The sequence below is a fragment of the Anomaloglossus baeobatrachus genome, chromosome 2 (assembly GCF_048569485.1).
Source record: "Anomaloglossus baeobatrachus isolate aAnoBae1 chromosome 2, aAnoBae1.hap1, whole genome shotgun sequence".
In the NCBI taxonomy this organism is placed as follows: Eukaryota; Metazoa; Chordata; class Amphibia; order Anura; family Aromobatidae; genus Anomaloglossus; species Anomaloglossus baeobatrachus.
The window spans coordinates 96244828-96258728 of NC_134354.1; the positions used below are offsets into that span (position 1 = coordinate 96244828).

The window sequence follows — 13901 nt, forward strand, 5'->3', positions numbered from 1 at the left end:
GTTCTTTGTGCCGTATTAGCTACTTGGCAGTATAGAATCCTTGACTGGTAGCCTGTATGCTGTGTGACTTCAGGCAAAGGAGTCGAGGAAGCAGAAGAGCTGGAGTGACAGAGGTTAAGATCCACGTATAGTTCTTTAGCTTTATTTGCATAAAAAATTGAAGCGCTAATTCCTCAATAATAGGGTTATGGACTGGCCATGCAATGTATTGCTGGACTTGTCTTTGAACATACATCAGCATACAAGTAGTTTTGAACCTGAAATCCTGCTGACCGATTCCATTAAAAAATAATTAAAGGAATCCTGTCACCAGGTTTTTCCCTTATGAGCTGCGGCCACCACCTGGGAGCTGTTATATACAGCTTTCCAGAAGTAAAATATTCGCGGGCGGTCTTTGACCTTTCCTCATGCCTGTGCATTAGAGCACTTTCCCCTGCCCTCAGCAGGACAGATCAAAGTGCACATGTGCAGGAGCGCAATGGTGGCCTCTATGTGGATGACGCAGGATGCGTCATGCACAAGGGGCTGGGAAAGAAGACGACGATCGCACAAGATGGAAGACACTGGACCAAGACTAGTGACACCAATAGGACCCAACCACCCCCTAGTTGAGTATAATAAAGGTCTTTTTTACATTATACAGACCGGCCTGGACTCTTATATTGAGGGGCACTGCAGCCAGAAACTTGAGATGCTGCCCCCTGACTGCTGGCCCCTCTGCATGTTTAAATAAAGTTCTCCCCCCTGGAAAGACACTGACCTGCCGCCCCCGCCTCCTGTGGTGTGACTGGCCTAAGCCCCGCCTCCTGGATACATATCACCGTGCTGCCCAGCTTCCAGCCTCTCGGCTGCAGGACCCGGACCTGTTTCCCACCCTCCCTCCCTTTTGTTTTCCAAGTTTGTTGGAGTTTACTGTGTTTTAAGTCGCAGCAGCGGAAGGGGTAGGAAAAGTGGTGGTGAAATACCCGCGCCGGACGGCCGGAAGGCGGTACATTTGCCTGAACCCCGTGATGTTGGCAAGTTATTGCCTGGTTAGAAGCTGCGACCAAATTTTATGCCAAAAGATGAGAGTGGTTTTTTCCCCATACCTCTCTCCAAAAATGGAAAATTCAAATAAAAGTATTTTAATTTATAAAAGAACGGTGTTGTGTCTTTCTAGGGGGGGAAAAATGGTGGTTGTTGGGTCCTGGCAGTCAGAGTATTCTGGAATGATGTCTATAAGGGCTTGCTGGTGGTGGCCGCAGCTTATAGGAGAAGTCTGGTGACAGGTTGCCTTTACTTCAGAGTTACTCACTGTCTCAAGATCTAGGGCTGTGCCTATGTGACACCCCTGGACTATCAGGTTGTCACAGGTTACTGCATGCTCTTTTCCCTTAGTGCAGTATTCAAATCCATCATGGTTCTGGGTCCCCATCTTACAGTGCTGCCTCCAACAGCAAATCAAATCATAGGAACACCCTGCACCACACCCACCAGACACACCAGTAGGCAGCTTGAGCAAAATAGGGTCCCCCACCTAGGGGTCAGGTAGGGAGGGTCAGGAGAGTGTCAGTGAAGTAGAGAGAGTGAAGGGAAGTGGAGGAAGCAGGGAGCGGTGACTCCCCAGAGTAGCTGTCTAGGTTGCAGACGGTGGTCTGGACCTAGAGGAGTCGGATCCCCGGTCGCAGGGGATTGAGGCAAGGTGCCTGGACCTATTGAGTGAATGGTCGGCAGCCTGGTCGTATCACTGGTTCGGCACCGAAAGCACCTAGAGACTTAGGTTACCCGGTTGTCAGAGTCTGCTTATTGGCTGAGTGAGGGTAACAATACCTTGATGCCCCATTCCATCACCCTGGGTACTCCCAACACCAGACGTTCCCAGAGGGCTGGAGACCCTCGAGGCACGAACGGATATTGCCCACGGATCCGAGCGGTACGATCCGCTGCTGGGGCGGCACACTAGTGCCCTCGTCTTTGTTGACTGGCCGCAGCGGCAGCATCATTACTATAGAGCAGGTTACCTCTGCAAACAATCCCAGTGATTTGCAGCAGAGGTCATGTGGGCTGTAGTCATAATGTCACCGCTGCAGCCAATCCACAAAGACATGTGCAGCGGTGGTGAGAAATTAACAAAAATTAAATTTACTGTTTTAACCTAGTGGGATGCCAAAGAAGAAGGAATGTCCTCATTTACAATATGAGTTCAGATATTGTAGATGGAGTCTGAGAAACACAACTATCCAATTTGATGCTCAGCGTTCAGGAACAACAGAAAGGCATAGGACATGTTACAAAGACACCAAGTTGACTTTATTATGAATATTTGTACATAGATAAGATCACTCAAGCACACGGACTTTATCAGTGGTCACACATAATGGTCACAACTATTAAAACCAGAGGTCATCATCAGTCACTTCTGTATCTCGTATCTAGCGTGATGATATCAAATATGTGTGAAATCTGCTGTTTGCAGCAGAGTGAGTCATAACTTTGTGAATGGAGAAGGATGAGAATATTCTGTGGGACGTGAGTACGTCTGGTCTGGAACTAAAATTAACTTTGTTCTGTTTTTCTTTCTCATAGTTACAATAAGTCATGCCACTGAATTTCCATATTACTGAACAGAACCATCAACTTATTTGGAAAACTGAGAGATCAAAGGAGTCCAAAGTCCATGACTTGAGTGTAACCTTCTTTGAGTACTGATAAGTAATGTAATATCTCCAGTAAAGAACTCCTGCAAGTCTACGACATAAGGAGGGAGATCGGTTTTCTCGCCTGGCATGGTAACAACAGGCACAGATACATGGGCTTCAAATGTTAGCATACAAGAAAGGTCAAGATAATATACTCAAGCCATTAACATGTCATGGCAGCACCAAAACTACCTCTCGTAAGAGGTTAGAAGTATGAAGGAGTAAGGCTATGTGCGCACGTTGAATATTTGGTGCTGAAATTTTCTGCATCAAATCTGCACCTTCTGGCAGAAAAACGCATCAGAAAACGCATGTGTTTTTTTGTGCATCTTTGGTGCGTTTTTGTGCCATGTGTTTTTCTTAGTAAATTCAATTGGTAGAAGGGCTAAAAAAACGCACCAATAATTGATATGCTACAGATTATTTTCTGCACCAAATCTGCATGGAAAACATAACAACGTGAGCATAGCACTTCAGAATTCTCATTGACTTTGCTGGCATAAAGATAGTGACAATAAAAAAGTATAAAAAAAATGCACAGTGCGTACACAGCCTAAAGCTGCTTCTGAGAGGGACCCAGTTTTTATCTGTTCTCAGTCCTCTGCCCTCTATGATGAATTTAGGGAACTTTTTATTATTAATGTTATTATTATTATTATTATTAATGTTATTATTATAATATGCTAACAAAAAAGATTATTTTTCTTTGCTTATAATGCAAAACCTTCTTAGAAAAGTAAGGATAAATTTACAATATTTTTCGTAATAGACTCTTATGTCAGTGATCAGTATCCTCTAAAGCCCGCTTTACACGCTGCAATATATCTTACGATGTGTCGGCGGGGTCACGTCGTAAGTGACCTACATCCGGCATTGTAAGGTACATTGCAGTGTGTAACAGCTACGTGCGATTGCAATTGAACATCAAAACGTTCATCGCACGCACGTCGTTCAATTCCTAAAAATTGAACGTCAGGTTGTTCATCGTACCCGGGGTAGCACACATCGCTGTGTGTGACACCCCAGGAACAATGAACAGATCTTACCTGCGTCCTGCGGCTCCCGGCCAGCAATGCGGAAGAAAGAAGGTGGGCGGGATGTTTACGTCCCGCTCATCTCTGCCCCTCCGCTTCTATTGGCCGGCTGCTGCGTGACGTCGATGTGACGACGAACGTCCCTCCCACTCCAGGAAGTGGATGTTCACCGCACACATCGAGGTCGTATGGACGGGTAAGTACGTGTGACGGGAGTTAATCATTTGTGCGGCACATTCAACAAATTGACCGTGCCGCACATACGGCGGCGGTTACGATCGCATACGATATTGTATGCAGAATCGTAACATGTAAAGCAGGCTTAAGGGTATCATCTCCTCTCATAAGCTCCATAGATGTACATAACTTGGTTCTTCATACATCTGGCTTTACTTTGTCATGGTCCCTCGCTCATAGCTAGCCTAGTGTATGTCATTTCCTTCCTCACTGTGGTATGCTGCTGCTACTCTACGACACGGCTGTGTGGTTTCTAAACAGTCTGTACACCTGTCACACAATTTGTGACTCACAATTGAGTTCTTAAATGGAATCTGTCACCACATTTGATCTATCTAGCTTATTAACATGCCCATGAATGTTATAAACTGCTGAAAATGTCATACTTGTATGTCTCATATCAGATGTCTTGTTGTGGAAAAATTATCTTTTATTACTTTATGTACAGTAAATGTACTCTTCCAGGCTATGGGGCAGATGCTGCCTGGAAGATAACTCCGCCTCCAGGGATTATTATAACTAAAAGGACGTTACCAGTGTGATGTCAGATGGTCACCAGTGATATGTGTGATGATTACAAGCGTGAGACAAGTAACTGACACAGAAGAGGACAAATGACATTTGTCTTCTTGCAAATAGAGTTTGTTGCAGCTCCCTAAGCTTTCATTCATTGAAACAATATTGAACAATGTCTGCCTGTGAGATGGAAACTGAAGCTGAGAGGCACCTGTGGAAGTGTCAGTTATAATCACATACAGCTCTGCAAGGAGAGAAAAGAGCGACCATCACACATCACACTGGTAACGCCCCTTTTATTTATAATAATCTCTGGAGGTGGAGTTATCTTCTAGGTAGCATCTGCCCCATAGCCTGGAAGAGCGGCATCTGATATGAGGCAGACAAGTATGACATTATTCAGCAGTCTATAACCTGTATGCTCTGTGAGACTGTGACCGGGGTTATCTATGACGGCCGGTATGTCTCGCCCCGGTTGTGCTCACTATATGATAATCCACTATAGGGTTAATGCTGTTTTCCCCACAGGCTGAAGGGAGGGATAAATAGATTCAGGAACAAGGGCAGGTGTGCCGGGTGTGAGGGAGTGATCACATCTCCCTGAGTTCTCTGCCGGAAAGGCACATATGTACTATTATGGACTTTTTCTTTTGAATAAACCGTGTGCTGTGAACCTTGGTGCCTGGATCCCGTGTCTTCTGCAGCGCAGCCGACGACGCTACCTCACATATGGTGGAGAATCGGCGGGCATGACAGCCGGTGAGGTGTAGCATTCATCCCTGGTGACCCAGCTGCGCATGTCCTGGATTCGAGCGGCTATACTACAGCCCAAACCCGGCGACGCCATGGAGGACATACTAAAGCATTTGGCTCAGGCTAATGCACAGCAGCAACAGGCTAATGCACAGCAGCTACAAACCAATGCACACCTGCTCCAATCCTTGCAAGTGCAGGAAAAAAAATTCCAAGAACAGATGGATCAGGCCAATGCACGTCAGCAGCAAGCCTTGCAATTGCAGGAAAAAAGGCACCAAGAACAGATGGTTCTCCTGGCCAAGTCGATCCGTGCCGGACCGGCAGCAACAACCCAGGGACCGGGTGACGACGGCAGCGTCCGGAAAGCGGTGAGACAAGCGTTGCAAAAGATGACCCCGGGTGATGATGTGGAAGCGTTCCTGGCGGTGTTTGAACGGGTGGCCGAGCGGGAAAAGCTGCCGACCCCGCAGTGGGCTGAGGTATTGTCACCTTATCTAACGGGGGAACCCCAAAAAGCATACCTGGACCTCTGTACCGAGGACGCCATTGACTATGTGACCCTGAAAGCCGAAATACTGGCTCGGTTGGGGGTGAATACCTATGTACGGGCTCAGCGGGTAAATCAGTGGTTCTATGAGGAAGCCAAACCCGTACGCTCCCAGGCCTATGACTTGTTACATCTTGTAAAAAAGTGGTTGCAGCCTGACACTCTGAGCCCGGCGCAAATGGTGGAAAGGGTAGTAGTGGATCGTTTTGTGCGCACTTTACCCGTCACCGTTCAACGGTGGGTCGGACAGGGTGACCCGAGTACCCTGGACCAATTAGTGTCCCTGGTAGAGCGGCATGTGGCTACGCAGGACTTGATACGGGACACTGAGACTTTGCGTACCGCCCGTCGGTCCGGCCCCTCCAAGCCTAGGGCCAAGGACCCACCGCTGACACCAGTGAGGGAGTCCGCTACCGTCCCGTCTGAAGCCGCACCCTCCGTCCCTGAGGTCCGGAAAACTATGTACCCTAAACGACAACTCGTCAAGGGGGTGTCCTTCCCTATTAGATGTTGGCGGTGCCAGCGGGTGGGACATATGGAAGCCCAGTGTCCACTCACCACGGAGCCCATGGATTGTGGGGTTACCCGGCGGGGTTCACTGTATGCTCAGGTGGTGTGTACCGCTGACCTGGTCTACCCAGAGACTGAGCCCCACTTGTGCCAAATTCAGGTGAATGGATGTCCGGTTACAGGCTTGTTGGATTCCGGAAGCTTAGTGACCCTCGTGCGATCAACCCTAAGGGCTAAAGTAAAGGCCACCGGACGTACCGTGGGGGTGGTTTGCATACATGGGGACCGCCGAGACTATCCCACGGGGATAGTCACCATCACAGCACCTTGCGGTCAGGTGCAACATGAGGTGGGACTTATTAATACTCTTCCCTATGATGTGATCCTAGGAAGGGATCTGCCCTATTTTTGGACTTTATGGAAGGGACCTCCTAAGTCCCCTCAGATATTGGTCAGTCCGGGACCTGAGCCCTACAATCCTGAATCCGGGACGCCTGCCGTAGGGGTCCCCATGATAGGGACAGGATGTGAACCTGATAGGTCGCCCCTAGAGGTATTGGCAGGAGAGGCTGAGACGGTCGAGCCCATCCCGGAGTTGGAGGCGTCCCCGGATACGTTTGGGACAGCCCAACTCCAGGACCCTACATTAATACATGCCCGGAGTCGGGTGACAGTAGTTGACGGGGTGGCACAGCTGCCTGGTGCCCAGGTAAGATACCCCCATTTCGCTCTTAAGCAGGATTTACTCTACCGGGTAGATGAAATACGGGGCGTAGGGGTAGAGCAGTTGGTGGTGCCCCAGCCGTATCGCCGGCGGGTCCTCGACTTGGCTCATAAACACCTGATGAGTGGTCACCTAGGGGTCAAGAAAACGCAGGAGCGAATATTGCAAAGGTTCTATTGGCCCGGGGTCTTTGGGGAGGTAAAACGGTTCTGCGAAACCTGCCCGGAGTGTCAGCTTACCGCACCCCTGACCCACTTTCGCAGTCCGTTGGTACCGTTACCCATTATAGAAGTCCCTTTTGAACGGATAGGGATGGATCTGGTGGGGCCCCTCGTAAAGTCTGCTCGAGGGCACCAGCATATCCTAGTGATCGTTGACTATGCCACCCGGTATCCAGAGGCGATACCTCTCAGACATACTGCAGCCAAGCTTATAGCTCGGGAGTTGTTTGCTGTGTTCTGCCGGGTGGGGTTGCCCAAGGAGATCCTTACGGATCAGGGGACCCCATTCATGTCTAAAGTGACCAAAGAGCTATGCCGGCTACTCCAGATCAAGCAGTTGCGTACGTCTGTGTATCATCCTCAGACGGATGGTTTAGTGGAACGATTCAATAAAACCCTGAAAACCATGCTCAAAATGGTGATTTCCAAAGACGGGAAAGACTGGGATATGATGCTTCCCTATTTGATGTTTGCCATACGAGAGGTGCCACAGGCATCCACGGGGTTTTCGCCTTTTGAATTGTTATACGGGCGACATCCCCGGGGATTGTTGGACCTGGCAAAAGAAACCTGGGAGCAGGAGCCCACCCCCCATAAAAGTGTGATTGAACACATTTTGGGTATGCAGAACCGCATAAGCGCGGTCATGCCAATTGTGAAGGAGCATTTACAGGAGGCTCAGGCCGCGCAAAGCAGCCGCTACAATAGACAAGCCACCGTGCGGACCTTTAAACCCGGGGATCGGGTGTTGGTATTGATCCCCACGGCGGAGAGTAAATTCCTGGCTCAGTGGCAAGGCCCCTACGAGATAAAGGAAAGAGTCGGGGTGGTTAACTATAAAGTGTTGCAGCCCGGTAGGCGGAAACCTGAACAAATATACCATGTCAACCTATTAAAACCTTGGCAGGAACGGGAAAACCTGATGGCTGTTTTTTCCCCACCTCCCTCCTCCTCGGGTCGTTCACATCCGGCTCCAGCGACCTCCGGAGAGGACGAACCGGAAGTAAGGATTGGAGAAGCCCTCACCAAGACACAGAGGCGAGAGGCCAGACGGTTGGTTCAGCAGAACCCCGATGTCTTCTCCGAGCTGCCCGGTAGGACCAGTCTGATACGACATGATATTGTCACCGAGCCCCACCTGAAGGTACGCCTGAAGTCATACCGGGTACCGGAGGCTCGACGACAAGCCATATCAGAGGAAGTAAAGTCAATGTTACGCCTGGGGGTCATCGAGAAATCCCGGAGTGAATGGGCTAGTCCGATTGTCCTAATACCAAAACCCGATGGCTCCTTAAGGTTCTGCAATGACTTTAGGAGATTGAACGAAATATCCAAGTTTGATCTCTACCCCATGCCCCGGGTGGACGAGCTGATTGATAGGCTGGGACAGGCGCGATATTTTACCACGCTCGACCTGACCAAGGGGTACTGGCAGGTGCCACTAACGGAGTCCGCCAAGGAGAAAACCGCTTTTGTTACGCCGGAGGGTCTCTTCCACTATGTTGTCTTGCCTTTTGGGTTACATGGCGCTCCGGCCACGTTCCAGAGGTTGATGGACTTAGTGCTGGAACCCCACCAGGCGTATGCTTCAGCGTACCTTGATGACATCATTATTTACAGCTCCGATTGGCAGACCCACTTGGAACAGGTACAAGCGGTGGTGGACGCGCTTCGAACAGCCGGATTGACAGCCAATCCCAAGAAATGTGCGTTGGGACTCACGGAAGCCCGCTACTTGGGCTACGTAATAGGCCAAGGAGTGATTAAGCCCCAAATTAACAAAGTTGAGGCGATCCAGAAGTGGCCTAGACCCCTGACCACAAGCAGGTTAGGGCCTTCCTGGGTATCGTGGGGTACTACAGGAGGTTTGTAAAAGATTTTGCGGGACTATCGGCCCCCTTGACGGACCTTCTCAAAGGCAAGAAGTCCGTCATGGTGCACTGGACTCCGCAGGCCGAGGACTCCTTCCGGGCCCTGAAGGGGGTCCTGTGCGGACAGCCCGTTCTTGTAAACCCTGATTTCCGGAAAGAGTTCATAGTACAGACTGACGCCTCGGAGGTCGGCCTGGGGGCAGTGCTGTCTCAGGTGGTTCAGGGGGTGGAACACCCCGTCACCTTCTTAAGTAGGAAACTCACCCCTCCCGAGCGGAATTATAGCGTAGTGGAGAAGGAGTGCCTGGCGATCAAGTGGGCCTTGGAGTCCCTACGCTATTACCTGCTGGGACGGCAGTTTCGCTTAGTGACGGATCACTCTCCACTGGTCTGGATGAGGTCCGCCAAGGAACGGAATGCCCGGGTTACCCGGTGGTTCCTTTCTCTGCAGAACTTCCGGTTTACGGTTGAACACCGGGCCGGTAGGTTGCAGGGCAACGCCGATGCCTTGTCCCGCGGCCCGTGTTTGATGGCAGGAGTTCAACCCCGCACGCTTGAACTGAGGGGGGGGGTATGTGAGACTGTGACCGGGGTTATCTATGACGGCCGGTATGTCTCGCCCCAGTTGTGCTCACTATATGATAATCCACTATAGGGTTAATGCTGTTTTCCCCACAGGCTGAAGGGAGGGATAAATAGATTCAGGAACAAGGGCAGGTGTGCCGGGTGTGAGGGAGTGATCACATCTCCCTGAGTTCTCTGCCGGAAAGGCACATATGTACTATTATGGACTTTTTCTTTTGAATAAACCGTGTGCTGTGAACCTTGGTGCCTGGATCCCGTGTCTTCTGCAGCGCAGCCGACGACGCTACCTCACAGCTCATATTAATAGGTTATATAGATCAAATCTGGTGACAGATTCCCTTTAAGTTATCACATAATATATTTGTCTGTTTGCTTAGAAGCTCTGTCTGTTTTGTCTGTCCACCTGATCTTAAGTACTTCTTGTTCTGCTTACTGTAGGGCTTTGTCTGTCTGGTCAGTCTCTGTTTAGTCTCTGCTCTGTCTAGCCTGTTTTTTCCCTGGCACGTTCCTGTTTGTCCTGACTTCTCCTGCCTTGCTTTCTGTTTGTCCTGATCTGTTCTCCCCTCTCTTTGTCTATATGTTGTGCTTGTCTGTCTGCTCAAGTCTCTGGATTGTGCCCTGTCCGTCTCCTGCACCCTGACTCTATGGTCAGCTGCTGCAGGCCGAGGGACTGACCTGGAGTAACACCTAGTGCCTAGCTGCAGCTCAAGTCTATCCTCACTACTAGAGGCTCTAGCAAAAACCAGGTCGTTGCTTAGTTATGCCCCTCTAGGGTAAGTCCAGCTCCGCGGCACAGTGGATCTACACAGCCTGCCCATTGTCACACACTTTAAAGTACCTGCAATATTACAACAATAAGGTAGTAACAAATATTCAACCCACCTGAAGTTTCCAAATGCTTTTACTCTCACTTGACACTCTGTTGACAGTTTCACTCATTAAGGCAATGAGCATGTTCAGGAGGAGAACGTAAGTGAGGACCACATACAGGATGAGCAGGAACATGAAGAAGTGCTTGAACTTCAGATTCTCATTAAACTGCAGATCCCCCATACCAATGGTGAACTTGAATAATTCCAAGCAAGAGATGTAAAGACTAGAGTATGAGTTTGCTTCTTCCTTCTCCCCAGATTCAGTGCCATTTGCGGCCTCTTGTGGTGCTTCACCAATAAGTGTTACCAAAGCTGTAACAGGAAAGAGTGTTAACTGTTTTATTTTTACATTCAGACACATAAAACAATTTCACTCATTATCCTGGTTTATATTTGGACAGCAACTCTTCATCAGTCTGGAGTTAGTTTGCATTTTGAGGAAAGTGTTACCAGCTCAGCTACATGGTTTTAACCCTTTTCTGAAATAGGACATAATAGTACATCTTATTTTTGGTTCAGGTAAATGGAAAGGGGTCAGGAGTTGCGCTCACTGCACATATGGCAGATGTTGGCTATGTTGTCCAGCTGGCATCCACTTTTAACAGCAACATCCTGTAGGGGGTTCAAGGCTATGCCACCCCCTGCAGAAGTAGGCGGCACACAGAAAGGTTTCTCAGATATGTTAATTGTAATATGTATTTTATAAATGACTACCAGATGGCAATGTGGTTTAGTGATGGCTGTCCAGGCACCTAGTTAGGTAGGAAAAGGGTTAAGTGAAAGGAGGAGTATAGTGTATATATAGGGCAGGATACAGAAGGAGGGGAGGAGAGTTCCCAGTAGGAGAAAGAGAGAACAAGCCAAAAGATTTGATTAAAGATCCTAAGGATCAACCCTTTGACACCAGACACGTGGGGCCTACTCTTGAGAGGACTGTTGCAACTGCACCCCCAGAAGAGGGGTTGAGTCCGATTGGTCCGGGTGCCATCTGTCTTTCCTGGATTAAAAACCCAACGAAATCTCCTGCGACACTGAAGGTCAATGGGCTCTTAAAGGAGAAGAGTAGTATCGTGGCCCGAGGAGTGCTGTTACAATAAGCCCCTTCAATAGCATCAACTAAATCCCTGTGGGTGGGACAGAGAGGCTAAAGGACTTTTTAAATCGGCTAGTGCAGTGTGACGTCAGACAGGAAAATGAAGGGCCTTGCAGTATCCGAAGGAGCTCAGGTTCCGGGAAAGCGGTCATCCAGTAAATTCTATTATGGAACAGAGTCTGGAGGGAACCCCATCGGGGTCAGAAGTGGTGCGCGTGTCATGCAAGATTAAAGTTTCCCTGTAAAGAATTCAAGTAAAGTTCCACTGTTTGAAGGAAGTATATCGGTGTCTGATTTATTGACTCAGTGGAAGCATGGACTGTGGCGAAAGCATCCATGCAATGGAGTGGTGACAGGGAGGCAAGGGGTTACTGAGCGGCTGCTCTGCGGCCTGGCAATGCCTGCACACACGACTGCTACTGACTGCCCCATCCCTCCACAATCCAGAGCTAGTTCCAATTGCAGCTCATAAAACTCTCTATTGTCATTACCCACAGTGGCGTTTAAAGTATGCGATCTTGCATGAGCATCTATTCAGGCGCCCATTGACCCACCCCCACGATATGTTTGCAAAGGTGCAATGTATAGACATGACAGTCTAGCGCCTGCTGAAGACCCCTGGACCTCCATCTTGGTACTCCTGTGCAGATGACATGGATTTCATTGAACTAGGGATTGACAAAAAGCAGCCATAGGACATTAACCAAATAGCATGCGGTTTTATTGCATTGTTTTGAGCTCACCTTGTGATAATGTGAAAACACAGCACTTGATTAGCCTTTGATAACAAACAAAATTCCAGCTGCTGCTGCTCCACTGGATAGACAAGCCAGCATCAATATATACCAAAAAAGAGAAATGCAGGAGTGCTGTGCTGCTGGTGAAGAATTCGTAGGTTTCAGGTGAATTAAAATGGATTGTAATTTAAGCCCAAAATGCGTTTCTAGGTTAAATAAAGATAGCTGTATTGTGGTTCACCTGAGGAAGAGGGACATTCAACCTAGAAACGCATTGGAAATAAACCACAATGCATTTCTAGTCAACTGAATCCAGTGAATTCTTCACCAACAACTCAGCACACTCACATTTTTCCTTTTTGGTATATACATATGGATTTCATGAGAGACTGCCATTTTCCCTAGACAGTATATTACGATGATGTGATGTTCTAGATGCCATGGCTTGGTTGGAGGATTTGATCCGATGACCTGTCGCTGCTTGGTCAGTTCCGCTGTCTGCTGAGCTATTGCCTTTTTTCCCTGTCCAAATGCTGATGGTTCCTATTGTCTTTGTTCTCTCTTCTTGGTTTGCTCAGCTCGAGGTGTTTCTCATTTTTCCATTTTGGTCTGCCCGATCACATCCTGGATTTGTTTTTTTTATATGTTCACCATTCTCTACACCTCCTTGCTGCCTATACCTCAAGGTGGACTTGTGGTTAGTAGTTCAAGCCTATCATCTAAGAGGTTTCCTTATTGGGTAAACACCAGTTTATTTCCTGCGGTGAGTTGGTTTGTTTTCCTTCCCAGCACCTTCTCCTTTCACATGTTCTAGGTTTCTGTGAGGTTTTACTTGTTCCGCATCTTTGTAGCTTTCTTCAGCTTCACTCTATACCTAATATGAACGTGTTTTAGTTTAGTCACTTTGGGCTTTTGTATCTTCCTGCACACCTTTCTCTCTCCTTGTTGACAGTGTGTTGTGGCCTACCCTCTGGTCCTTCAGAAGGTATGAGAAACGCCTCAACGTCTTTTAGCTAGTCAGGTCAGGTAGTGTTTTGAACTGTTCGGCTAGGGTCTTTCTAGTCTCTACAGGGACCAGTTGGGTGCTGTTGCAGCGTTTCCCTCTAGTAGATCTTCCCTTTTTCCTTTACCCGTGTGTGAGGGTGTTTCTGTTGTTATAATAGTAGTGTATAGACTAAATGATCAACTCATTGCACATACAAGTCCAATATTGATACTGTTCTTAAAGATTAAGTAAAAATTAAAATTATAAAGAAAAAAAAAGAAAACAATCACCCCCCTGTTCACCTTTAAAAATAAAGACATTAAAATATTATTTCCCCCATATTTTAATTGCTGTAAAGAAAAAAAATCAAATGTCAGAATTGGCGTTATTCCACCTCCCTCCAAAATGCACAAAAAAGTGATCGAAACACTTTACCAGAATGGTATCAATAAAAAACAACAGCTTGTCATGAAAAGTAAAGTCCTGACACAGCCCCATCAATGGAAAAGTAACAGAGTTTCGAGTCTCAGAAATT

The 13901-nt window shown here is 48.1% G+C and overlaps 1 protein-coding gene across 5 annotated transcripts in view; it reads right to left on the minus strand.

Moving 5' to 3' along the window:
* The window catches only part of LOC142291007 (transient receptor potential cation channel subfamily V member 1-like), a 138484-nt gene that overhangs the window by 39720 nt on the left and 84863 nt on the right, over positions 1-13901 (minus strand). For all 5 annotated transcript variants that reach the window (XM_075335188.1, XM_075335185.1, XM_075335189.1 and 2 more), the window contains one exon: positions 10562-10863. In XM_075335188.1, coding sequence (XP_075191303.1) covers positions 10562-10863 — 302 coding nt within the window. The remainder of the gene's footprint in view (positions 1-10561; positions 10864-13901) is intronic.